A 25,951-nucleotide genomic window follows, 5' to 3' on the forward strand; every position below is an offset into this window, starting at 1 on the left:
TGCACCATGTAGCCAGCACACTGAGATCCGGTGTGTAGAACATGTGTATAGAGGAGGTGGAGATGGCTCAGGGGTCAAGGATACCTATTGTGGTTGGAGATCCAGGACCTGGGTTTGCTTTCCAGGTCCACATGGTGGCTCACAACCATCTACCTGTAACTCTAGTTCAGAGGGCCTGAAGAAGAGGGCACCAGACATACGAGTGATACACATACATACAAACACTCACACACATAAAAAGAAACATATTTTTAAATTAAAATGTATATGTAGAATTTTCTAAGAGAAATGGCATCTTCATTTCTAGGCCTGGCTTTCCTCCTTAGGAAGGGGAAACACCTACAAACCCACAGCGGGACCTAGCCCAGCAAGATGCCATTAAGGACTCACCTCCAGGAATGTCCCAGGCACCACTTTCTCCAGGGGACAAAGGTCTCACTTGAGGGCGATTGGATCGAAAGTTGGGTAACACTACTTTGTCCAGGTCAATGGAGAGCAGCTTCTGATGTTTCCAAAGATTACTTCCGAGAAACAGATTAAAATTAAAAAAGCTAAGCAGCTGTCCTCATCTAGGATGCTTAGCTGATACACAGCAAACTGCAAGCATCGTAAGGGCCACGTGAGACTCTCTACCTCTGGTCACCTTACTGCCAGCAGAGAAGCCAGAGCAAGCGACTGCTTCCCGGTACTGAGAAAGGGATAGATCAAATTCCCATGCTCAGATGACAGTACCCGAGGAAGGTCTGTCCTAAGGGATTTATAACACAGCCCACCCAAGTCCACTTGAGCTCAACACTGGGAACACTGCCAGCAAGACAGGAGGATGGTGCAGGCTGGAGCTCTGGAAGGAGCAGAGGCCACAGAAGGCCTTTCTGAGGCTTCAAGTAACTGCAGCAATGCAAAGCAATACAGTGAAGGAAGCGCACAACCACCATGGTCAGAAATGGGGCCGGACCGACGGCCTGGTGGACTGAGAGACAGCACCCACAACGAGAACAGGACAGATCTGCAAGTAACCGGGTACAGAAGTACAGGTGAGCAGGAACCATCTGCCTGCCTGTGCTGACGGCCAACAAAACCTGTGTGAGGGAACTGGGGATGCCTGAGCGGAGCAAGGCATGACTCATCTGTGCTGCTTCTTTAGGTCCAGGGAAGCTGCTTAGGTCAACCCAATCAGAGCTGAAGAATACAGTGACTGATGTACTGCAAACAGCAAAGGGCGTCCTGTTGACATCCTAGGGAGAGCTAAGTACACCAAGAGAAGGAAGGTGTCCGCAAATGAATTCCTTATCTTCCTGTAGTCAGCCCACCTAGAAACTGCTGGATCTGTGTCTTCTTTACTTTAGTTGAGGGAAAGCACAATCAGCCCCAGCAGCAGCAGTCAGGCATGAAGCTTGTCAGTGGTGAGGGGTGGCAGACAGAACCCAGAGGCTCCTGGCTGAGCACAGCTTGGCTAACTCTGACACAAGTTCACCAGCCTGTTTTGCAAGACTTAGTGCTACTGCTCAGAATTAATGTCTGAAATGTTAATAACAAAGTCATTGACCCTGGGGCATCTTAGGCTCCCAAGTATGGTTGGTGCTAAGCAGACATTCTAAAGTACCCTGTATTCTGGAGCTGTTGTTAGTGGGGACCGACCGCTCCTAGTAGGGCACTGAGGTAAAAGCATTCATGTTGCCATGGGAGTTTCACAGCACTCTGAGGAGGGATGGGGGCTCTGCCTTGTGTCACTGTTCCCACAGCAATGACTACTAAGGACACCGGATGCCCAGCCAAGATCTGGGAAAAAGCCTCACGTCAGAGATGGGAGCTTGCCCTTAGTGTGGCAGCCGGCAGCTGTTTAACACTGGAACAGAATCTAGAGATTCAGAATATACCCCATCTAAGTCTCTGAGGACTGAGAATAATTTCCCTCAAGATGTGACATGCGAGATAAGAGAGCAGCGCGGCGATGTGGCATGGAGAGAGGGCCGCGGGGAGCAAGTCAGGATTGAATTCTAGGAGCTGGGCAGGCATTATCAACACGCTGGAGAGGCTCAGCGTGGGAAGGACTGGCTGATGTGGCGGCCAGATAGCACAGGTACTGTGGTCTGTTCTCGGAGCCTTTAGCACACACTGCGGGGAAGAGCTGGGCTGCTGGCATTCGAGCTGACATGGCTGCTCTTAACTGTTACTCATGTCTAGAATATAAAGTCTGGTTTGAATGCTAAGATAACAGAAGATTCTAAATAAATAAGGACTCAAAAATGGAAACATATTACAAGTTTTAAATGATGCAGGGTGACTGGACTGGAGAAGCACTCCTCAATGGAAGCTTCAGGAAGAACTCTGCTGCTGAAGGCCAAGCAGTGAGTGTGACTCTGAGTGCACACGTGAGCCCAGGTACGAACAGCACAGAGTCAACAGTGGTGTCTTCTTCACTCTTGACTGGTTTAGCAAAAGGTCTCTCGTGGCTGCTTTGACTAGACTGGCTGGCCAGCAGGCTGCAGGCATTCCCCAACACTGAGTACAGGCGCACCCCGCTGCACTCAGCCCTTTTTAAAACAAACAAACAAACAAACAAACAAACAAACAAACAAAAAAACCAAACCAAACAAGCCCCATGGGCTCTACGGATCAAGCTCAGGACATGGCAAGCTCTTTACTAAGCTGCCTCCACGGTGTCAACTTTCTGGTTTCCTGGGACAGATATTCTAAGACATTGTCCCCGAGCAGGACACTGAGGACCTGAGCTCACACTGGTGAGTAAAGCATACAGACTCCAACAGCAGGCCAGGCTGTCTGCTCATAGCACACATGGGATCCCACCTCTGGCTACACCACGTCTGTCCATCACTGAACCAAGCATAGGGGCAGCTCTGAAAGGAGAGGGAGACAAGAGGAGAGGCACTGTTCTCTAAAGGAAGCCTGTGTCAGGAGAGGCCGAGAGAGACGGGCAGCCACCTGCCCTGCAAGGGGATGTCTGCAGGGCTCTAGGACACTAAGTCCTGTTAATTTTCTCCCAGCTTGTCCCTGCTAAAGCAAGATGACACAGAGAGAGAGAGAGACAGAAGGAGCAGGTTGGGTAAACAGCTTGGCTTGCCTGGCTGCAGAGAAACTGCAGTGGAAACATAGATCTGAGAAACTGAAGAAAAGAAGAAAAGAAGACAAGGCAAATGTGGTGGTGTGTATAAGCTTGCCCAGGGGGTGGCACTATTAGAAGGTGTGGCCCTGTTGGAGTGGGTGTGTCACTGTGGGTGTGGGCTTTAAGACCCTCACCCTAGCTGCCTGGAAGCCAGTCTTCCACTAGCAGCCTTCAGATGAAGATGTAGAACTCTCAGCTCCTCCTGCACCATGCCTGCCTGGAAGCTGACATGCTCCCACCTTGATGATAATGGACTGAACTTCTGAACCTGTAAGCCAGCTCCAATTAAAGGTTGTCCTTATAAGAGTTGCCATGGTCATGGTGTCTGTTCACAGCAGTACAACCCTAACTAAGACAGTAGATGAACAACACGTCAGTTAAGAGAGGCAGAGCCACTCAGGGTACACATGAATGCAGCACCTGTGCAAAGGCCATAGCCTACATGGCATGCACTTCTGGCTGGACTGCCACAGCAGACGCCATGCCTCCTAGGAGCAGCTTCAGCCCTGGGTGCAGAAGGAGAGAACCCCCGCATTCCACACACAACACCTTGGATAGGAAGCACAGCTACAAATGACAGCCTTCAAACCCTGGACTGGAGCTAGAGCTTAGCTCCTGCTCAAGTGACAGCACTTGGCTGGACATCACCTTTCTTCCCAAGGCACTCTAGTGTAGGACACTACCAAAGGACGTTTCCAAAGATCAATACAATTGTCAGAAAATGAGAACAAGACAGGATTATTAACAATGATGTCGGCAAAATTGCATTCTCTCCTATAAACAAGGAATGAGTCATGACACAGCACACACTCACCTGGGCGCCGTCTCATTCAAAGGCTGTGGCTTGGCCCATGACAAGTGTGGACAGGCTGGAAGGGGCCGAGGTTTTGGGTCTCCCAAGTGGGCCTCAAGAACCTTGGAGTACCGATGAAGGTGGTTTCCTGAGGTTGGCACCATTGTAAAAATACAGGAGAAAAGGTGGCTCTGAGTGACTGTGTCTCTGACTGACAATCCACTGTGTTTTGTCATGCTGTGCTTGCTCCATGTGCTTCAGGACCACCCTCATAGGGCGCCTGGTCACCTTCACCACAGCACACTCTCAGTGGCCCTGGAGCCACCTGCTTCTGACTTCAAGTGCTGAGATTACAGACTTGCACACCACTGCCGAGCTGGAGTTTACAATTCTCTAACCTGTGCTCACACTAGAGCCTTTCTTCCACACACAGCTGCTGAGCACATGGCATGGGTGCCACATCCCTAAGTAATTGTTAAACATTAGATTGAAAGGTATTATCAAGTTGAATTGTCCCTTTTCTATTTTCTTTTAAAGGTTTATTTTATGTATATGAGTACACTGTAGCTGTATTCAGACACACCAGAAGAGGGCACTGGAATCCATTACAGATGGTTGTGAACCATTATGTGGTTGCTGGGAACTGCACTCAGGACCTCTGGAAGAGCAGTCAGTGCTCTTAACCGCTGAGCCATCTCTCCAGTAAGTGTACATACATGTTCGTGTGTTACGTGTGTGCAGGCCAGAGATCGATGCTGGAGGTTGTCCTCACTCTAAACTGTTCTCATGGAATCTGGAACTCGGCGCTAGACTGGCTGCCAGTGTCTTAGCTCCCCGCAGAGCAGGGGTTACAGACACGCCCTGCTGTATACAGAGTTTATGAGGCTGCCGAGGGAGGATCTGAATGGAGTTCTCACACTTCCCACCTCCCAGTCCTCCTTACACTTTGATGGGGCTGTTGAGATTCCTCTTTCTTCTATTTTGAGATGTGGTCTCACCCTAACAGGCCAGTCTGGCCTCCATGTAGTTAGTCTCTGCCCTTGGGTACCCAGTGCTAGGACATAGGTATACAGCAGCATGCTGGCTGCTGCTCTAACACTCCAACTGGCATCTGTGGCCTACATCCTTGTCCTGCAGACAGTGCTGCCATGGAGGGAACATTCGCTTCTTTGAGTACACAAGCCAAACCCTCCCAGCCCCTGGAGTGCAGGGAGCTGCAGGCTCACCTCACATGGCCCAAGTGACCTGAGGTAACTGTTTAACCTTTCTTCCTTCTGTTTCTTTATCTGCACATGAAAATTAATACTATCTCTTTTTATAGGATTACTGAGAGGCATTTGGGAGCTAATCCTTACAATGTACCCAGTCAAGTGCCTGTGCCCAGAGAGTACTAGCAAATACCGTACTTTAGGAGTGGAATGACTCAGTAGCTAAGAGCGTTGCTGTTTTGTGGAGAACAGGAGTTCAGGCCCTTACTTACCTATGTTGGACAGCCTACAACCTCCTGCACCTCCAGCTCTATGGGCGCCAATGCCTCCTTGTGGCCTCTCCAGGCACTTGCACACGTATGTGTATTTCCCCCATATACAAAAATATTTTAAAAGACGCTGGACTCCAGGAGAGTGCCCACACATAGAGCCCACAATCTCTGTGCACCCTGGGAAGAGGTAGATGAGCTATCAGCTCCACTGGGAAGGAGCCACAGCCTCCTTAAAGGGCAGGTCCCTAGACTGGAAGTACTATGTCTTGTCACAGCACTGAAGTGGCTCATGTCTCTGCTGAGGCACCAGGAGAGATACTCACCTTCCATCCTTTCAGGAGGGGCCAAGCCAGCTCCGCTGGGTGGGCGCTGCCGGTTCCCTGAATGGCTGAGGCTGGGAGGGGTCACACCATATGATGTGTATTGAAGGAGTGCATCCAGAAGCCAAAAGCAGTCTGTAAAGTCAACAGGCACACTACTTAAGAACCATTTTTTAAAAGAGAACACTGTTGTGGGTTGCCCTGGTGCAGTTTGTATTCTGATGTTACTTCTGCCTCCTTAAGAGGGGCTGCTCCCCATGCCTGACAAGCAGTCGATTCCGTTCTCAGGTGATATCACGTGAACCTTTTGCCCATTTTAACTCGTCAAATAAAAGCTAGAGGCTGTGACTGGGCAGTGGAAGGAAAAGGTGAAATGGGAGGTCTCTGAGAGTTGGGGCAGGTAGGAGGAGGAAGAGGAAGAAGAGGAGGAAGAAGAGGAGGGGGAGGAGAAAGAGAAGAAAGAAGAAGAGGAGGAAGAGGAAGAGGAGAGAGGACGGAAAAGGAGGAGGAAGTGAAGATGGAGCAGAATCATGTGGCCAGGAGAAACTGCAAGCAGCAAGGGCCTCACAGCTGAGGAGTAAGTTAGTATAGTGACAGACCTGCCCAATCTAGGCTCATAAATACAATAACTGGATTGTGTAGTTTTTATACAGGTTTATTGGGGCTGCAAATTCTTGCAACAGAATCCCTCCAGGAAAATGAAGAATATTAGCTTCCCTGAAGAGGAGGCCTGGAAGGGAGAAGTTTAGGTCAGTGTGTGGCTGACACCCCAGCAGGCTCTCCTACTTTTCAGAAGAATGCTTTCTCCACAAGCAGGGTTCCAGCCCACCCAGGACAGGCTGTTCTGGCACCAGCTGACTGTAGGCAGGTTTTACTCTATGTCCCAAGGCCCTGGGCAGCTCAGCAACAATGTGACTGGATTGGACAACCTGCCTGAGTGTCCCACAGCTCTAGACAGCTCATGGGCAAAGACAGAACGGCATTCATTTAGGGATGGCAAAACCATGTGACACCCATTGAAAAAGAATGGCTTCCACAAAAGGAGGGCTAAGGACAGGAGCCGCCACCAATGACCCGAAGCCATCGTGGGAACAGGTCATAGGTCTGACTTCTGAGGGAATATACACGGGAAGGTGAGTCCAGCATTGGAGGAAAGTGCCTTATCTGAGTCAGTGGACCTAGTCAGGACAGTCAACTCTTCCCTGGACACCTGAGTCCAGGTGTGAGAATGCAAGCAGCTGTCACTCAGAGCTACCAAAGCGTCCTTCCTGAGGAAGCTGCAGAAGCTCTAGTCCCAGACCTGTCTCTCTGTCTACTCCCTCCTCCTCCCATCCCTATTTGCCCAGCCCAGATCCCATTAGCACCTATCTGGATGACAGCAGTTCTGTGAGTGGGAAAGGTTGTTAAGCACTCTGCTCAGGAAGAGCATGCACTTCTGGCCAAGGGCCAAAAGCCCCAAGGACCCAAATAGCAGCCATCTGAAATGTACAGGCACACACAGTCCCTTTAGGCACTTAAAATTTTAATAAAGACTCTTACCAGGAGAGCTCAGGTCTTAAAGAGAATTTCTGTGGAAATAAAACATTAATCTCCTATCTGCTGTGACTTTAAGCCTTACGCTTTAAAGCCAATCACATTCTAAGGATTTATGTAAGCTACTGAAATCCTGTTAACATCAACTTGAAATTGGGGAAAGGTGCGACATCCAGCACGTGTCCACACCACCCCTGTCCTGAGTACCCTGCAGTGTCCAAGAGGAGACTTGAGTCCTGGTTTCCCACATCTTCCAAGATACAGACCCTGCAGCACTTCCACCGCTCCCTCCCTCAAGTGAGAAAATGAAGTCCATACACAAATACATGAGCTGCAGACGTGGAGAATACGAGAGACAGCTGCAGGGGAGCAGAACACAGAACTCATTCTGACCTCTTTATGTCCTGTCTTCAAGACAGTGACACAGGCCCCTTACTGACAAAAGCTCTTAGCACCGCAAACTCTCAAATCATAGGGGAGAACACAGGACTTAGGGCCTCTGAGCCATATGACTTGAAGAGAGGCCAGACCAGAGAAGACACACACAGCGGTCACACAACCTAGCAGGAAGCCTGAGAAACGTAGGACCTGGGTCAACTGGGTTAAAGGACTTTGTACTAAAGGTGACAGTGACTCATGCCTGTCACCGTCCGAGGGGAAAACAGGATGGGATTCTAAGGTCTGAGGAGGTGTGTGTCCTGTGTGTTCACATTCAGGTATAAGAAGTAGTCCAGCAATCAAAGTACCTGTCTCTTCTCCAGTTTCTGGCCAGTATCGTTCCAAGGACAAAGGAAAGAGGGCTGTATTCAACTCCTTCGTCTGGCCACGTGGGTACTGAACTGGGCTCCAACCCCCCTCCCGTGTTCTTCCCTTACCCTTCTGTCTGTGACTGTCATCCAGACAGTTGGAGTCTCCATACAGCACGATCCGACCTCCGCCTTCAGACGGGATCTGATAAAGCCCCAAAATGGGAACATTTTCAACAACTGCCGTCTCTTGCTTCAAGACCTCCAATCCTGCAGTAAGCAATGAGAACAGCAGTGAGTTCTCGGGAGAAAATTACTGATCTTCTAGTTGCCACTTAACCTGAAATTTGACCTGCCTAAGACTAGCAAAATTCAATATTCAATCAAAACAGTATAAGTCCTTAGAACAGGGAAGCAGTATTTTAAGCATTATTAATTTTGATGTTAACAAAATCCCAGCTCTCACAAAACTGTATTTACAGGAGTAGGACAAGTGTAGTTAACTTTTAAAATGTGTGCCCATCCATCCGCACGCCGTTTAGATTAATATGTAAGCAACAGACCCCCTGACCTGCCAAACAGACAGCACAACTTGAAATGCTCAATGAATCAAGATATAAAAATGTATCAGTGCCCTGGGTAGTTGCTAACAGCGTAGTCACAGTGTTTGACCTAAGCCTGCCTTGGCACTAGGTGCCACACAGCATGAGAATCCAGGAATGCGCATGTCCGTCAGCGCTGAAACGCCTAACCTCTGTAAAACATTTAACCCCACAGCTAGACAAGAGTTTTGCTATTTTGTTATCTTTTCTCTCTTTCTTGTTCTGTTTGGTGATACCGGGGCTTGGACCTAGAACCTGGTAAGCACACTGTCACTGAACTGCAGCCCCAGCCCTTTTCTAAGGTCAGATAAGACAGGGTGTCCTGCTAGGTCACACAGGCAGGCATCAAGCTTGTGGCTGTCTTGTCCCAGCTGTATGAGTAGTTAGGATGACAAGCCTGTGCCATCTTGCTCAGCAGTTTTAACCTGCTGAGCTCTGAAAGGAAGGCGCTGGTGTGACACACTCTACAAAGTCCTACCTGACAGCCAAAGACCATCCAAGTTAACATCAAGCAGTTGACTTGTAGATAGTACTAAAACACAAGATAAAGTAGGCATTATTAAATCTACTTTTGCTACCCCCTTCTCCAAATTACTGAACTGCAGGAGGCAACAAGCAAGCTAGGAGGCCATGGCTCTTAGCCGTGGAATGGCGAGCCTGTTAGAACATTTAGAAAGGAGTAATTTACAATGAGTTGGGCCATGTGCTTAAAGAGGCCTCAGGCAGTTAAACTGAGAAATCTAGTTTCACTTTTTCAACTGGTAAAACTGTCTCTCAGTTACAGAAAAGTAATATCTTGATGGTGGTGTGGCTGGTCACTCTGAAGACAGGCCATCAGTTTTCAGGAGGAAATGGTTCCACCAGCACATGGTCACAGGCTATCACATGAGGCATGTCAGTCTCCTGGAACTTAACAGAGATATTAGACATGTCTTACAGCTCAGAATCCTAGCTCTGGAGTGACAGTCATAGGAAGAACTTTCTGTGGTCCAGTCCCACTGCCCTGCACATAACTTTCAAAACCAGAGGCTGTCTAGTTTGTTCCTGCTCCTTCCAACTCAGCAGGCACGCTCTGTGGACTAGGTGGACTGTTTACAGCCTACGCTCGGGGCCTGACCCAGGCTTGAGGGATGTCTGCTGTGGGTAAACAGTCAGCAATGCCACCTGAAAGGGAAGATGGTGTTTTAACCCTTGAGTTTCCATCAGGCTAAGAACTCTCACAGTCATCGAGACTGTGCCATGGCAGCACGTCTATCACAGAAGAACCCTTTGACGGTGACAAAGACCATGTTGAGCCCCATCCTAGAGACCCCACCACCTTTTTTTTTTGGTAGACTATATACATGTATTCAAATCTTCAGCAAGAGTTTGTCTTGCTCATTTGGGATCCCCTAGAATACATGCCATAGTCAATACTATACAAATAATACTGCAGTCAGTTTTACCAGGAACCAGAGAAGATGGAAGAGAAGGCCCGATACTGCTACTGGCATTCCTAACACCCAACAAAACACGCATAAGTGGTGTGTGAGGCACACATGGGACACACCAAACACTACTAAACCCGACACTTAGAGGAGTAACTACAGTAGGAAAAATACACAAGAAAGCTGGAGAGGGGAGGGAGGGAGAGGAAACGGGCACTAAGGCCTGTGACAGCACCCTTTCTTTACCTTGGTCCTTGAAAGTCTGTGTGATCACGACTCCATCTTCTGGAAACCTGGCGATGCTGCACCCCGACGCATAGTACACTGGAAGACAGGGGCTCACCATTAAGGGAGCAGAGATGCCCAACACTCGACTCAGTGACCCAGCATGCATTTCACACAGGGTCTATATCACTTCTATTTAGACATTTTTTAACCTGAAGAGACAAACTGCTATTGTCTATTACATATCAACTACAAGTAATCATGTCAAACTTCAAGGGAAAAATGCTGGTAGCATGTGGTTTCTAAAAAAATTTTTTAAAGTGTATGAACTTTTTTTTGTTTGTTGAAAAGAGTTTTGTTCTATATATCCCAGAGTGGCTTCAAACTCCTGTCAGGCTCCTGGCTCCTGAGTGCTAGGATTACTTGCCCAGCTTATGTGGTGGTAAGGATGCAACTCCGGGCCTTGTGCACACTAAGTGAATCCCTTATCAACTGAGCCACATGCCCAGCTCACTTTCCAATAGTGATGGGAACTGAACCTAGGTCCTTGCACATGTAGACAGGTGACCACGGAGCAGCAGCCCAGCCCCAAGTGTGCTGTCTGACAACACTGACTAGGTCTTTCTATACTGCGGCTCACTCATGAGTCCCATCTCTCTGAGACCCAGCCTTCAAAAGCACGGAGCTCACACCCTCACTATTTTACCAACTGTATGCCTCTACACACAGACACAAACAAAACCTTACTGTCATGGTTTGCCAGGGCAAACTCTCCTTCATACAGGCCGTCGCTGAACCCCATGTTCCACACAGACAGCAGCTCATTCAGAGCTGGGATGTTGGCTCCTCCGGTATCTGGCATCCACCACTGCCTATCAAAGTGGCAGAAGGCAAGAATTAAAACCCTCACATACCCCTCCTCTTTCCTGACAAAATCCAGTCCACATATACATACAGGAGCGTCAACTTAAACAAGCTGTTTGGTTTGAGAAATAGGCAAGCCTCCAGCCAATTATATGTCTCTACAGAGACACACTTCTATTTCATTTCTATTATGAAATGAAAACTAGCACTTCACTAGCACGAAATCCAAACAGGCCTAGTCTGGATCTAGCCAGACCAGTGAAGCAGAAGTGAGAAAGGAGCAGCCATGCTAAAGAAAATCCACAACGTAACACATGGCATTTACAGCAGCACTCCAGCACCCAGCGCCACAGGTCTCTGAGTAACAGGTCTTAGGTGCATGTGAATTTTCTTATGTTCAGTATGAAGGAGGCAGGACATAACAGCAGGAGACAGAAAGGAAAGAACAAGTGTCTAGGCTCAGCGAGGGATCCCGTAGAGAGCACTGAGTCTAAAAACCTCAGTCTCTCTACAAGGAGCTTCTTATACTCAGACAAGAACTTTCTCCACCCACACTCCACTACCTACAAAAGACAACCGCAAGTTAGGACAGTCACCCAATAGCCTGCTGGGACAAAAGCCTGCTGGGGGAGCTGGGACGGCATCTTGCTATGGAACTGTACCTTGTGTTTTCATCGTAAAACTTCACTTTTCTCATAACAGAAGTGTTGTACCAGTCACTGAAGATGACAAGGGAGAGGCCATTGTCTACGTCCCTCCTCAGCTTGGCAATCTCCTCAGGGAAGTACTCTTCCTCACTGTCCACCATGAGCAAGGTGCCTGACGGAAGCAATGGCACACTTTGAGAACTGTCACTTCTGAGTAGCAGAGGACAATTCAGCAGTGCCATCTCTGGCACATCTCTGGTGCCAGCCTGTACCACTACAGAAGGACGTAAGATACACAGTGGCCGCAAGCCACAGGAACAGCTAACTGTGTTCTTTGGTTTTTATATTTACTCAATATAATAATTTTCATTTACTTAGGAAAAAGAGTAATGTATAGTTATAGTATTAAAAAAAAAAAAAAGGCCTGGGCTAGCAAGATAGCTCAGAGCATAAAAGGCCCTTCAGCCAACCCTGATTTCAATCAGGATCCTCCCCCCCCCACACCCCCCGCCCCTCTCTCTCTCTGTCCACAATCAGCTCTGTAGTCGGCTGAGCATTCCGACCACCAGTGCCCATGAACGTCATGGGGAGCCCTGGTCTGCACCTCCACTGTGGCCCAGGGACTGTCCATGCTCCCCTTCTTGGCCTCTCAGTGGTCACCATGGGAATACTCAGCACACACTGACGACCTGGCCTGCAAGGCTGCTCACCGTACTGCGTGGCGTCAAAGCACGTGAACGGGGCACCGAGCACCTCCACGAAGTAGCCCATGCTGCGCAGATGCTGGTACATGTCCCTGAAGTTGGTGTGGACGTGGTCACCATTCCTGAAAAGCAGTGAGCACCCTGTTCAGATGAGCACTCTGCAGGAGTGACAGAGCACAGGGTTGCTCCTCTTCGTGCTCCAATCACCTGGGCCAAACAAGCTACAGCAGCGACAAGAGACAACGGCGTGCACAGCACTGCCATGAGAAAACGATGCAGGGACGAAGCTCACTGTGTCCTGAGCGGCACTTCAGAGGCACCCAGTAACTTAACAGGAGCCACCTGCATGTGACAGCCACCACGGAGGTGCAGAGACCGGCATACTCAGTCCAGGTTAAGCACACGACTGCCTACCGCCTTCTCTTGCTTTCCTCCAGAAACATGCGCACTCTTCTTCTGCACAGCTGATCAATTGTCTTAATGCCTGGTAGAAACACCTAGAGCCCAGCTCCTTGCAATGCCCACCTGACAGGCTCCAGTGCTGGGCCATGGCCTTGCCTGGTGTCAGTTTCTCCCATTTCTACCACCGGTCTCTGATCTGGATCAATATCACCTGCCTTTCAGGAAAATCTTAACTTTAAGAGAAAAATCTGAGGCTAGAGAGATAGCTTAGTGGTAAAGTCAGCTGTTCTCACAGAGAACCCAGCACCCGTGTGGCAATGCACAACCATCTGTAGCTCCATTTCAAGAGGGAGCTATGCCCTTTTCTGGCCTCTGTAGGTACTAAGAATACAAGTGATACCAGACATGCATGCAGACAAGACAGCTATACACATAAAGCTTTTTAATTTTTTTTTTTTTTTTTTTAAAAAGGCAAATCTGACCCTGAATCAGAATTCTGATTCCCAGAATCCCGGTCAAGCCAGAGTGGTGGCACACGCCTTTAACCTCAGCAATAAGGAGGCAGATTTCAGTGAGTTCAAGGCCAGTCTGGTCTAAAGATTGAGTTCCAGGCCAGCCAAGGCTGCACAAAGAAACCCTGTCTCAAAAAATTAAAAATAAAGTAAACAAAACAAAAATAAAACAAAGTCCTGGTCAAGGGGTTTGATACCGTTCCTCCTCACACCGTCAGCATGAAGGCTAAGCTTCACTTTACACCAGGAGGAACACACTTGCCTTTGAGGCTGCCTAGAGGTCCTGCAGGACTATCAAGCAGGACAGTGTGTGAGGGAAAGGGAGGGAGGCACCCTCAGTGTGGGAAGTCATGGCAGCCACACAGGTCTGGCCCAAGAGGCAGTAGAGGAATAGTCTGAAATAAGCTGTGAGGAGCGACTACTTTCTGATGATCATGGTGGCCAACACAGAGCAGATGGAACACAGGGAAACAAAAACAGAACCAGGACCTGTCACGAGGAAAGACACACCACCCAGGCCCAAGACAGAGACAAAGAGAGGCCACACATGGGAGGATGGAGAGGAGCTGGACAGTGGGACTGACCGACCCAGTGGCAGACAGTGAAACAAGACAACAGAGAATAATGTCACAGCTTCTGCTGCACAAGAGCATGTTTAGAAGTTGGCGTCCTCACAGCACAGGCTCCCAACAGTGCCAGGAGCAAGCACAGCCCGCCCTAGGGTGACAGCAGGCAGGCAAAGCTACTGCTCACCAGTCTAAAGGATCATTCTTCATCCGCAAGTTGTCCCTGGGGAAGTAGCCGGGAGGGTATCGGAGGTTGTGGTACTGGTCCCAGAGGACTCTCTTGCTCCGAGGAGGGGTGGGGATGATTTTCACCTTGACCGGAAGCTTCACTGTGGAAGTGTGCTCGGCACCGCTGCTTAACTGACAGAGGAAACAGAGGAAACAAGGAACTGGAAATGCACTCCTTTCTGAAAAGCCTTCGTCTGGGTTTTAAAATACCTTTTCTTTTTCCTCTTTCCTTTGTTTTTGAGATAAGATCTCAAACTCAGATGTGGATTCAAGCTGGAATTATCCACAGCAGTACCATACCACACTTAGAAAAGCTGTTTCTATTTACCAGTTTAAGTCACATAATTTAAACGTAAGACTGTGTGGCAATAACATATACTCATGTACTGCAATTAATTCTGTTCAAACTCAAGAAGAGTTGAAGACTTGAAATCTAGGCATTTTATTCCTAAAAGCCAACCCCATATGTCCTACCTGGAGACCAATTTCAGATGCACTAATTCTGAGCTTGAAATTAGGCCCAAGAAAGTCCTGTCTGCTAAGATGCAGCAGCAGAGGCTAAAGCACAGAGTGGGTTTAACTGTAGCTGCTCTGGAGGCAAATCCTGGTCCACAGCTCATGGCCATGATGCTTATCTGGTCAACCTCAGTGGTTCATTAAATGGAGACCTTCAGCTCTGAGTCTGTTCCCCACCTCTGCTCTCTTGGCAGGAGCTGGTAAAGGGTAAAAAAAAAAAAAAAAAAAAAAAAAACACCCAAAAAAACAAGCCACTTCCTGGTGCACCCTTACTTCCGTCTCTGCTGGGGAAGCCACTGTAATCATGATATGACCCTGCGCGATGCCTTCCCAGGAAGCTGCCTTCTTGGTCACAGAAATGGAGATGGCAAGGTAACCTGACCAAGGCCACAACACGGAGGAGTAGGAGAAGGCCACTTCAATGTTGTCTCCATTCTGTGGTAAATAGGGTCGCCACTCAGGCTGCAGGGAAAAGAAAGCAGGTCAATAGTGACGTGAGGAGTGCACACAGGAGTGAGTCCTAAGTGAGCGAGCCTGGCTGTGGAGATGGAGTCTTGGCCACAGACAGGACGTGAGCTGTGTGTGTTCTCCAAGGCTATAAAACTGCCAATCTGTAAGAAAACAGGGTGCACCTGTCAAGAGATCTCTTGTGTCAGATAAAGAGAACTGACACAAATGACACCTTTAGACCTGTCCTCAGTGTCACTGAAGTGTCACTGATGCCAGCTGTCCTCAGTGGCACTTGGAGGAGGTCTGGGCCGGAGGGGAGGGGAGGGGAGGGGAGAAGGAGGCAGCAAGAGAGCACCTGAAACCATAGAGACCTAAGTCGCTGACTCCCTCACGAGCCACGGAGTCAGGGCAACTGCCCACGTGACTAGGCATAGCCAATACTAATACAAAAGAGAAAATGAAAAGAGTTCCAGGAAAGAAGACCTTGCAGGGTACACCACCACCAAACCTAGCTTTCATGACTACTCTGGGGCCACTGGTTAGCAACTGAGAAAAAAATTCCATCGATCTCTTTTACAACAAACTTTAACACATGAACAAATTCAAAGTTTAATCACTGAGTTAGTAGAATATTAGTATAAATATTAAAAAAGTACAGAATTAGTATAAATATAAAACTGACTTTATTATACCTCTGTAAGGGAGACTTCTAGTTTTTCAAACAACAGAAAATAAAAAAAAATCACAGAAATTAAAAATGCCGGGGGCTGGAGAGCACTGGCTACTCTTCCAGAGAAGTCTTGAGTTCAATTCCCAGCAACCACGTGGTGGCTCACACCCATCTGTAATGGGATCTGATGCCCTCTTTTGGTGTGTCTGAAGATAGTAACAGTGTACTTATACATAAAATAAAAAAATAATTCTAATAAAAAAAGAAAAAGAAAAATTGCAACAACATCAAAGTAGAAAATGTTTACAGAAGTGAGGATTAATAAAACTACCACAGAAAGTCGTATCAAGAACAAGAAAACAATGGCCTGGGGGTGGAGTAGTGAGGGGAACTCTAAAAAACAGAACAAAAACCCAGCAAAAACGATCTTTTCTAAAACAGAGAGACACTGAGACAGCAGCAGGGGAAATTCCAATTCCAGTAGAAAGTAGACAAGGAAACACACAGGTAATGACACTGACACATAAGCCGTAAACACAGAGGTCCCCACCCCAGATAGCTGTTTCATACAATCTTCACTAACCAGACCATCTATCTCTAAGAGGTACAGACAGACAGACTGACACACACACATACACTTTCAAAAACAGTGGCACTATTCACACATCAGAGTATCACTCAGCCAGAAAAAGGGGGCAAACCACAGAATGACTCACGAGGAACCTTGAAAATATTTTCAGTGAGAAAAGCCAGTCATAGCAGGACACACACCAAGAGTATGGACTGTTTCGAGCAGGCGGATCCAGGAATGGAAAGCAGACTGAGCAAGGGGATCTCTGTGAGTTGGAGGCCATCCTGGTCTATATAGTAGTTCTAGGGCAGCCAGGGCTACAAAAAGAGATCCTGTCTCAAATACAAAAAAAGAGAAGAAAAAAAAGGGAGAGGAGGGCAGGGTAGGGGAACGTAGGGGAGGGGAGGGGAGGGAAGGGGAAGGGAGGGGAGGGGAGGAGAAAAAAGAAAGCAAAGCAAAGCAGACTGATGGTCAAGGGATTGGGAAGGGGGAGGACGGACGAGTATCCGCTGATAGACTTGTTATCTTCAGGGGTGACAAGACATGTTCTTGAATGCAATCAGTGCTGGCATAGCCATGAAAATACACTAACAACACACTCAAAATTTAAAAGAGCCTCATGAAATACAAAAATGAGAAGGACGTGTCACCCAGGACAGGCATGGTACAGACATCTCCATAAACACCCGCAGCAGCAGTCTAGTGGGTAAAACCCCCTTGGAGAGAATTTAATGTGTGCACCAACAACTGGAGTAACCCGGAGTCCCACCTAGGGAGTACATGCTGAGGAAATAACTCAGAAGAAAAGAAAGCTCTGAGTAACGGCAGAATCTTTACAGGCAAAAGCCACACAAGTGCTCAAGGAAAGGCACACAGTGAGCCAATGATGACCCATCATGTGGAGACCCTAACGCACATTGCTCTTTTCAGATGCCTACTGTGGACAGACTGAAACACATTTTTGCTCACCACACAATGACAACAAACAACAAGTGGTTGCAATAAGGTCTGGTAAAGAATATGTTTAAAGGGCTGGAGAGATGGCTCAGCAATTCAGAGCACTGGCTACTCTTCTGGAGGTCCTGAGTTCAATTCCCAGCAACCACATGGTGGCTCACAGCCATCTATAATGGGATCTGATGCCTTCTTCTGGTGTGTCTGAAGACAGCTACAGTGTACTCACATATAAAGCAAATTTTTTTTTTTTTAAATAGGTTTTAAAGTACCTGGTACCAAAGATGCCTACACAGTAAGTGGTTAGAAAATCATAAAAGTAAAATTCCAAACAAGAGCCAGGCCTTCTACAAGGCTACAAGTGTTCAGTGAGGAACAAAGACATTTTCAACAGTCAGTAGTTGGGGGGGCTCAAAGGCAGGCGCTCTGCCATGAGCCAAAGCCAGAGGATAAACAGAGGCCTTGACTTCTCTGTAGAGGAGCATGTCTGACTTTCTGTATAGCAGCTGCCCAACACCATCTGAAGCCTGAGCAGATGAAAGAAGTCCACCACCCCTTTCTGAGACAGTTTCTTTGTATAGCCCTGGATGACCCGAAACTCACTCTGTAGACCAGGCAGATGTCCTTGAACTCAGAGATCTGCCTGTTCCTGCTTCCTGAGTGCTGGGACTAAAGGAGTGTGCACCGCACCCAGCTAAGCCCTTCTCTCGTAACTTCAGGAGGGATATTAACTAAGGTACAAAATCTGAGCCAGGCCGCACAGATAAGTTTTACCTTATCCACAATTCTTCCTGTGACTCCCATGCCATTGAGGATGGTGACATTAACGATTGTTGGCATTCCTCCATAGTAGATGGGCTGGGAGCAGTAGGGCCACATGTAGGGACACTCAGTCAGGTCGATGTAGCTGGGACTCAGGCTGAAACAAGAAGAGTGTTACTGTAGGCAACATCAGAGAGCAACGTGGAAGCAGGCAGCAAGCTGGGCATAGGTGGCACAGTGGAGCTGCACACAAGGGCCTGCTTGTAGCGTGCGTGCCCTGGCTGGCTGGCACTGGGAGTGTGCCCACGGTGCTGCTCCTGACTGCTACAGTGCACAGCAGAGATGAGTAGGAGGCACCTCCACCTTCTGCAGCTGGGCTGTCAGCTCTGCGGCAGCAGACTATGGACTAGAGGTTCAGGAGGCTTTCATGGCAGACACACCACTTACCAATGCCGCCTGCTCTGTGAAACCCTGCTCGGGAGCTGGACAGGAGGGGAAGGCACAGGAACTCTGAGTCTAGATTCCCCTCAGACTCCCTGCACATCAGCTGCCTTCCTCACTTACCAGCAGGTATTCTTGCTCTGCTGCACCAGACACACTCAGCTGAGACCCATGAAAACATTCCCACAAAATGCTAAGCCTGGAGAGATTGAGGCCTGGCCAAGATGGGCACAAGTGCTGACACAATGACCCTGCACGCTCTTTCATCTGTTGTCTCTGAATGCATCTGTGCCAGGTTAACAGCATTCCCAGCAACCCCTGAGGTCAGGAGTCTAAGTGCAGGAAGTGCATGCGGCAGCAGACAGTGGGCATGGGCTGTTCTCTACTTCATCTTATGGTGCACTCATCTGAACATATCCGGGCAAACTGAATTACTACATAAACTTCTAACACAGCCGGGCAGTGGTGGCACACGCCTTTAATCCCAGCACTTGGGAGGCAGAGGCAGGTGGATTTCTGAGTTCGAGGCCAGCCTGGTCTACAGAGTGAGTTCCAGGACAGCTAGGGCTATACAGAGAAACCCTGTCTCGAAAAAACAAACAAACAAACAAACAAACAAACAAAAAACCCACAAAAACTTCTAACATTATCCTTGTGTACATATTTTCATGTGCAAGTGCACATGTGGGAATGCACATGAAGGTCAGAAGTCAACCTCAGAATGAATATTCAACTTGTTATGTGGGGTAGGGTGTCTTACTGTAACCAGAGTCTCACAGATTCAGTTAAGACTGGTTGACCAGCAAACTCCCAAGAGTGGGCAACTGCAGTCAGCCTTTTCTATGTACTCTGGGGGAGAGTTCATGACCTCAGGCTCACACAGCAATTACATTACAGACTGGGTCACATCCTCAGCTGAGCACCAAGGCTCAGAGACAGGTCCACACTCACACACATAACACAAGCACCGCAGTGGACCTGGACCAGAAGGGTCTGCGTGGTAGCCCAGGGGACCTGCAGGCCAGTCGACAGCGCTGTCTAGCTGTCACTCCAGACTGAGCAGCGTTCCCTGGTGACATTCACGTGCCAACATTAGGGAAGGCTGAGAGGAGAACTTCTGGGTTCTCAGTACTATTTGTGAAACCTGGATGTAAATCTAAAATCACCTCAAAATAGAAGGTGAAAAACAGCCTTAGAGCAATCATGAGAAAGCAGCAGATAAACCCTCATGAAGACCACTGGCTCTTTACTCCAAGAATCAAAGCATAAATAACAAAACAGGCAAACTATCAGGGGCCAGTGGCCAGGTTAAGAAATCACAATGTAGGGTCTGGAACCCCAACAGGTAAAAGACGCGAGGGGAAGTGTACAGCATGCGTGGCTACAGAGGCCCCATCTACAAAGCCAGTGTTACACGTGACGCCCAACACTGTGTCAGGTCAGCGCAGCTGCCATCCCTCCCTCACTGGGGAAGCAGAGCAAACAGCATATGACAATTCTATTTTTGCAAATTTTCTGCAAACTTAGATTGTTTCAAAAGTGTTAAAGAAATGAAAATCATTCTTTTTGCTACACCCATTAAGGTACATAGCATCAGCAGGTCCACAGAAGCCAAGGTTTTGCAGGCAGCACCTTACGAAGCAGCTTACAACCTGACAATTGAACCTGAGTGTAGGTGCCATGACCCGCGACGCCTCACTTCTATATGTGCAGGAGAGCCCAGGATAGGAACGGCCGCTGAGAGCACCAGCACACACCCACCTTGCCTGGGGCTTATAGCTGCTGAGGATCTGATAGGCTCGAAGCAGATCCAACTTGCCATGGCCTTGCTCAAACATGTTGACACCAGGAAGCCTCCGAGCAGATGCTATCAAAGCTTGCTTCACACTGGCAGGATTCACCAGCTCCCGCTTCTGTACTGTGCTGGGGGAGAAGAAGCAGGATTTGCTCATTTTTCTCAGTATAGGATGAAAACCAAACAGCCACCAACTGGCAAGAGGGTTAGGATCTGGCCTACAGTCTGTGTTATATCTAGCCGGACTTCCTGGTGCAGTGGAGCCATGAGAGGAGAACACTATGAACTTAAAGGTCCTTGTGGCAAGTACACTGACCACTCAGGGAAGCTCCATAGAACTTTTCTCAGCAGTGACTTTGAAGGCTCATGCCTATTTATACAAAACTCATAAATAATACAGTTTCCTGATAATCTGAAGAAATCAGTCATACAGGTTACAAGAAGGAAAACCAACAAAGAGGTTCAGGGTCCCCAGGGAGGATCACCTGCTGGATAAAAGATGGAAAGGAATACAGGTGGATATTGGAGAGGAACCCAACACAGGGTGGGCAGGAGGTGCAGGGTGAGGGGAGACCACTGCCTCCAGGGCGAGCCCTTGTCTTGGGGTTGGGACTTAGAGGCCTGAGACCACTGTGAACATGCTGCCAATAGACTGCAGCTCCACACACTAACATGGAGCCTTGCTTGGCCAGCACGGCTCTCTCTAACTCTGAAATGGTCATGTTTTCACATCTATGTATCATATACAAACAGGTTTTAATAACTGGATTGTGAGAGCGTTGTCAGGTAAAACTGGGAAACTTACTTTCCTACTTAGCCCCTAACTAGGAACTAGTGATGAAGATTAACCTGCGAGCCAAGGCAGGGTTTTTAATGGGTAACAGACAGGAGAAGGAGACAGTAGGGCTAGGCCTTCATGAGGAATCCTACTACAATCCTACTTGTAGTCCTACTACAAGTTATAGGGCAGTAGACTCTGCTTCCTCACTCAGCATCTACCACCCCAGTACAGGCTCCTGCCACCACCAGCACTGCAGAACTAGCACAGTGGCCTCTGACATGAAGAGAGGTATGCTGAAGGCTCCCTCAATGCTGAAAGCACTTGTATTGAGAGCTGCTACTGGGAGCAGCAAACACAGCCTCCTCACTTTCCCACTCACTTGGCAGGAGACAGAAGATGGGCTCCACAGAGAAGTGGGAAGTCTGGCTTCCTGCTAACAATTATGTGACAGGCAAAAACAAACCAGTAGTCTCTGTTTCTATACTACACAGTGCTAGGAACAAGGGCCTGCAGATTTCCCTACTCAGCATAGAGCACATACAAAAGTATGAGTCTGCCTTCCCTCCTTTGCTGCTCCCCAGGGGAGAGCGAGGCAGTGCTTCCAGAAGAACACACACTTACTTCTGAGCAATGCAGACACTTTTAAGAACCTGGCTCTAACCTTTAAGGGAAGGTCAGGCAAGAGATACAGGGCTCTCATCAATATCACTAATAACTTAATCTCTGGTTTTAGAAACTGAACATGCAATTAGCTTAATTATAAAATGAGCATAGAATGCAAACTTCAAATATGTAGAGATGTGTGTTTATGTGCTATTACAACACAGTATCTCAACAAAGACCTCAACAGAGGAGGAAAAAGCCTGACGTCAGGGGAATGCAAGTGCTTCAGACATAACTGAGAAGAGGGCACACGGCCCATCCGACCACACACCAGGGCAGGTGTGCTTCCATCCTGTCTACTACACTGTATAAGCTGCTTCGAGTTCCATCCTGCAGAAGGAGGGCTGAGGACTAAGGTCCGGCCCACCTACAGATGAGAGTCAACAGGACAGAATTTGTGGACAGAGACACTGGCTGGCTGTCAGGACCTAAGCGGCTTCACAGCTTAGCTAAGAGCACAGAAACAAAACATGAGGTGATGGCGATGTTAACTTGCATCACAGCAGAAACCAGTTATTCTCTGGGTCTCATGACAGAATGTTACATATGTTAACTTTGCACAGAACTTTAATAAGAAAAAATATGTATTGCTAAGGAAACAGAGGATTCAGCAAGGAAACGCCTGAGCCACACATGTTGTGAGAACAGTCCAGCCCAGCTGCGTCTCCATCACGGAGCCATGGAGAGCAAAAGAAATGTGCCCTGCAGGGCGTTCTGGCTTACTCCAGCTTCGGGCAAGCGCAGAAGGATCGTTTGCCTCCTGTAGGAGATGAGGGAGCAGAGAGGGCAGAGATCAGCGTGCAATACTCACCTTACTAACAAGGTGACAGCTCCAGCGACCACTGGGGAAGCGACACTGGTCCCTGAGAGGGCCCGGCAGCCCCCTTTCACACCGGAACCCCGCACTCCAGCACCATAGGTGACGATGTCAGGCTTCACACGACCATAGCCTCCTGGTAGTTCCTACAAACAAGGGTAGGTTGGTTTCTCATCACAGCTATAGCCCTTAGCCACGGAGGGTTATGTGTGAAAAAAATCAGGTAGATTTAGACAGTTATCTGAGAAGATGCTGGTTTGAGTTTGAAATACTCTGGAAACCAAAGACAAGCTTTAGTGGTAACATAAAAACAAAGTGTTTTTAATAAACACTTTAGTGTTTTGTAATACTAAAGTAGCAAAACAATTTCTAATAACTGCTCAGATCAGAAAGTAGTCACTGATTTGTCACTGAGAGAACGAACCAGCAGCCTGCTCTATCTTCTGATAATCAATCAAGAAATATGTCAGAGAATTAGGAAACTAAAACAACAACAAAAAAAAACCCTCCAAAACCAAACAAACCATTTACAAGATTCACGAGTGTCTTCTTCATAAGGAAAAATAGTACATGGTTATGATTAGCTGTTTCAAAGAGTAAGGCACCACTGAGGACAGGCACGCCTGTACAGATATCACTCTCTTCAGATCCCTAAAAAGTGGACCCCATGAGAAACACGAAAGGATTGTAAACTAACTCTCTTCCCCACACCCCGCCTTCTCTCCGAATCTCCAGACGTGGTCTTGATGGCCAGCACAGACTAGACTTGGGCTTTTCTGTCATCTTTTGTTCTTGTTTCTTTAGGGCTGGGATTATAAGTATGTGCCACCATACTGGCCATGAACTTAAATTATATTCTGCTGAGAAAAAGTATACTTATTTAAAATGCAAATCTTTTCCTGGCAATCAGTAATAAAAGGAGTGTAGACACATGGGCAAAGTGTGAAGACACTGTTGGCCACAGCTGCAGAAACAACTCAGGAATATTTCTCCATAGCACCGAAAACCAAGCCCGTGTGGAAGGTCAAGGACACCACCTCACACAGTTGGTGAAGGGAGCTACAGACTGATGCTGGCAGGTGCTCTGCTTCTTGCTACCTGACAGCACAAAGGACATGCTGGGGAACACAGAACACACAATACAGTGCAGGCCTGACTCAGAGTAGGGTCTACCAGACCAGACCATGCATCAAGGCACTGAATGGGTCAGCTCTAGAGACGACGTCCTGTGTGTAAGGTACAGAGACCTAGCAGCTAATGGAGCCCACAATGTACAACTGAGCTGGCATGGAAGACTATTCTAGAGTGCCGCAGGGGGTGGGGGTGGCGGCAGACAAGGCCTATGAGCTCCCACAAGGCTGTCAATCTCTCTGGACCCTTCTTGAGATATCTCAGCGCTTAGCACATAGTCAAATTAAAGCAACAAGACATGTTCTAGCTTCCCAGCCACCCCTTGAAGGATGAAGTGACACACTCTGACTCCATGGCAGCTTAATTTCCAACACTCTGCAGTGGCTCTGTGACAGAACTGACATCAGTTATTCTTACTGGGCTTTCATTTTGACTTCAGTGCTATGGATGGACCTGGGGTCTGGAACTTGCCAGCCAACGTTTTCCCATGAGGCTAATTTTACTTAAGGCCAAAGATAACCTGAGCTCGTACTGAGGAAAGTTGCTGTCTTCCCCCCATTTGGACAATTGAGTCTGAGTCTACTTCACCTATGCTTGTGTTTCAGAAGATGGTAAAAAGATATGAAATGGAAAACGACCCCCAGAATTGAGGATCTTCAAGACAGCCTAACTCACTGGAGTGAGTTAACACCAAAGGACCCTGATCCCTTGTTCCCCCTAGGGTGCGGGGGTGTCTGTGCACATATCCACAGCCTTGGCTACTTCTCTGCCTGTGCACTGACACATACCAAGGCTTTTGGACTGAGTGCTCTATGAGTCACGTTAGGCTAATACAGAAAGCATACCCAGGTAGTCATTCCCCTGGAAGAAAAGCGGGCGATGTTATCTTCAAAGTCAATGCCACCCACTCCAATCACATCCATCTGATCAGCAGGGTTATTCAGAGTGCTGGATTGAAACACACAAAAGAAAAAGAGAGAAAAAAAAGGGAAGAAAATAATTTTAAATGAATAATTCAAACTAAGTCAAGCACTCCCAGAAAACTCTAAGGCCGTTTCTTAGATCTTCTGTACGAGGGTGTGCAGCTGTGACAGGAGGCTGCTCCTTGGGTGTCCTGTGAAACGCCACGTTCACACCTTCATGCTGCAGCCGTGCGTCCAGGCCCTGTGTTGATTCTCTCTTCACCACCGTAGCACTCATGAGTGGCCCATCTTGAAGATTTCTCTTCTCCCTGGATTTCAGGATCCCTCAATCTCTCCTGGCCACGGACTTCCCTAGAGCCCCATGTCAGTCTCTCACTCATCTACGTGTTCTCACACAATCTCAGGCTATCAAGTGCACCTAGTCTGCTTCTTTCACCAGAACAGACATTATCTGAGATGAGTCCACATCCATAGCTGTGTTGCCACAGTTAAACCTACTATATGTGTGACACTTTCTCAGGACAACGTGAGGCCAGCTACCTTCACCCTGCAATTTTAAGCTCTTAGATAACAGACACATGCCAGGACCTCATAGCACTAGATCTGCATAAAAAGCTATAGTAAATGATTGACAAAAGGGTTAGTCATAGCCAGGCATGTTGGTGCACACTTTTAACTCCAGCACTCAGAAAGCCTCTGTGAGTTCAAAGCCAGTATCAAGAACCTTCAATTGCTCCTCCCAGAGACACAGGTAGGACTAGACCCAAGGAGGATGTGCATGGGCCAATGGTAAACAAAGCAAGTCAAAAGTTCTGTCAAAGAGCTGGCAAACTGCCACAGAACAAGTCAGCTGCCACGTCTCTACACATGGCTTTAACTGCCACAGAACAAGTCAGCTGCCACGTCTCTACACATGGCTTTAACTGCCACAGAACAAGTCAGCTGCCACGTCTCTATACATGGCTTTAACTGCCACAGAACAAGTCAGCTGCCACGTCTCTATACATGGCTTTAACTGCCACAGAACAAGTCAGCTGCCACGTCTCTATACATGGCTTTAACTGCCACAGAACAAGTCAGCTGCCACGTCTCTATACATGGCTTTAACTGCCACAGAACAAGTCAGCTGCCATGTCTCTACACATGGCTTTAACTGCCACAGAACAAGTCAGGTGCCATGTCTCTACACATGGCTTTAACTGCCACAGAACAAGTCAGCTGCCACGTCTCTACACATGGCTTTAACTGCCACAGAAGAAGTCAGGTGCCACGTCTCTACACATGGCTTTAACTGCCACAGAACA

The 25,951-nt window shown here is 48.0% G+C and overlaps 1 protein-coding gene across 2 annotated transcripts in view; it reads right to left on the reverse strand.

Moving 5' to 3' along the window:
* Positions 1 to 25,951, reverse strand: part of Mbtps1 (membrane bound transcription factor peptidase, site 1) — a 50,548-nt gene that overhangs the window by 1,849 nt on the left and 22,748 nt on the right. Inside the window, exons 9-23 of one of the 2 annotated variants that reach the window (XM_028752407.1) lie at positions 24,570 to 24,672; positions 22,588 to 22,739; positions 20,299 to 20,460; positions 18,109 to 18,253; positions 14,963 to 15,151; positions 14,133 to 14,305; positions 12,472 to 12,587; positions 11,777 to 11,933; positions 10,998 to 11,122; positions 10,272 to 10,349; positions 9,077 to 9,130; positions 8,126 to 8,266; positions 5,721 to 5,852; positions 3,939 to 4,065; positions 391 to 521 (exon numbers count right to left, since the gene is read on the reverse strand). In XM_028752407.1, coding sequence (XP_028608240.1) covers positions 391 to 521; positions 3,939 to 4,065; positions 5,721 to 5,852; positions 8,126 to 8,266; positions 9,077 to 9,130; positions 10,272 to 10,349; positions 10,998 to 11,122; positions 11,777 to 11,933; positions 12,472 to 12,587; positions 14,133 to 14,305; positions 14,963 to 15,151; positions 18,109 to 18,253; positions 20,299 to 20,460; positions 22,588 to 22,739; positions 24,570 to 24,672 — 1,985 coding nt within the window. The remainder of the gene's footprint in view (positions 1 to 390; positions 522 to 3,938; positions 4,066 to 5,720; positions 5,853 to 8,125; positions 8,267 to 9,076; positions 9,131 to 10,271; positions 10,350 to 10,997; positions 11,123 to 11,776; positions 11,934 to 12,471; positions 12,588 to 14,132; positions 14,306 to 14,962; positions 15,152 to 18,108; positions 18,254 to 20,298; positions 20,461 to 22,587; positions 22,740 to 24,569; positions 24,673 to 25,951) is intronic. The other variant, XM_028752408.1, reaches the window with a different exon arrangement.

This window comes from Grammomys surdaster, unplaced genomic scaffold, assembly GCF_004785775.1.
Source record: "Grammomys surdaster isolate TR1022 unplaced genomic scaffold, NIH_TR_1.0 128, whole genome shotgun sequence".
NCBI lineage: Eukaryota > Metazoa > Chordata > Mammalia > Rodentia > Muridae > Grammomys > Grammomys surdaster.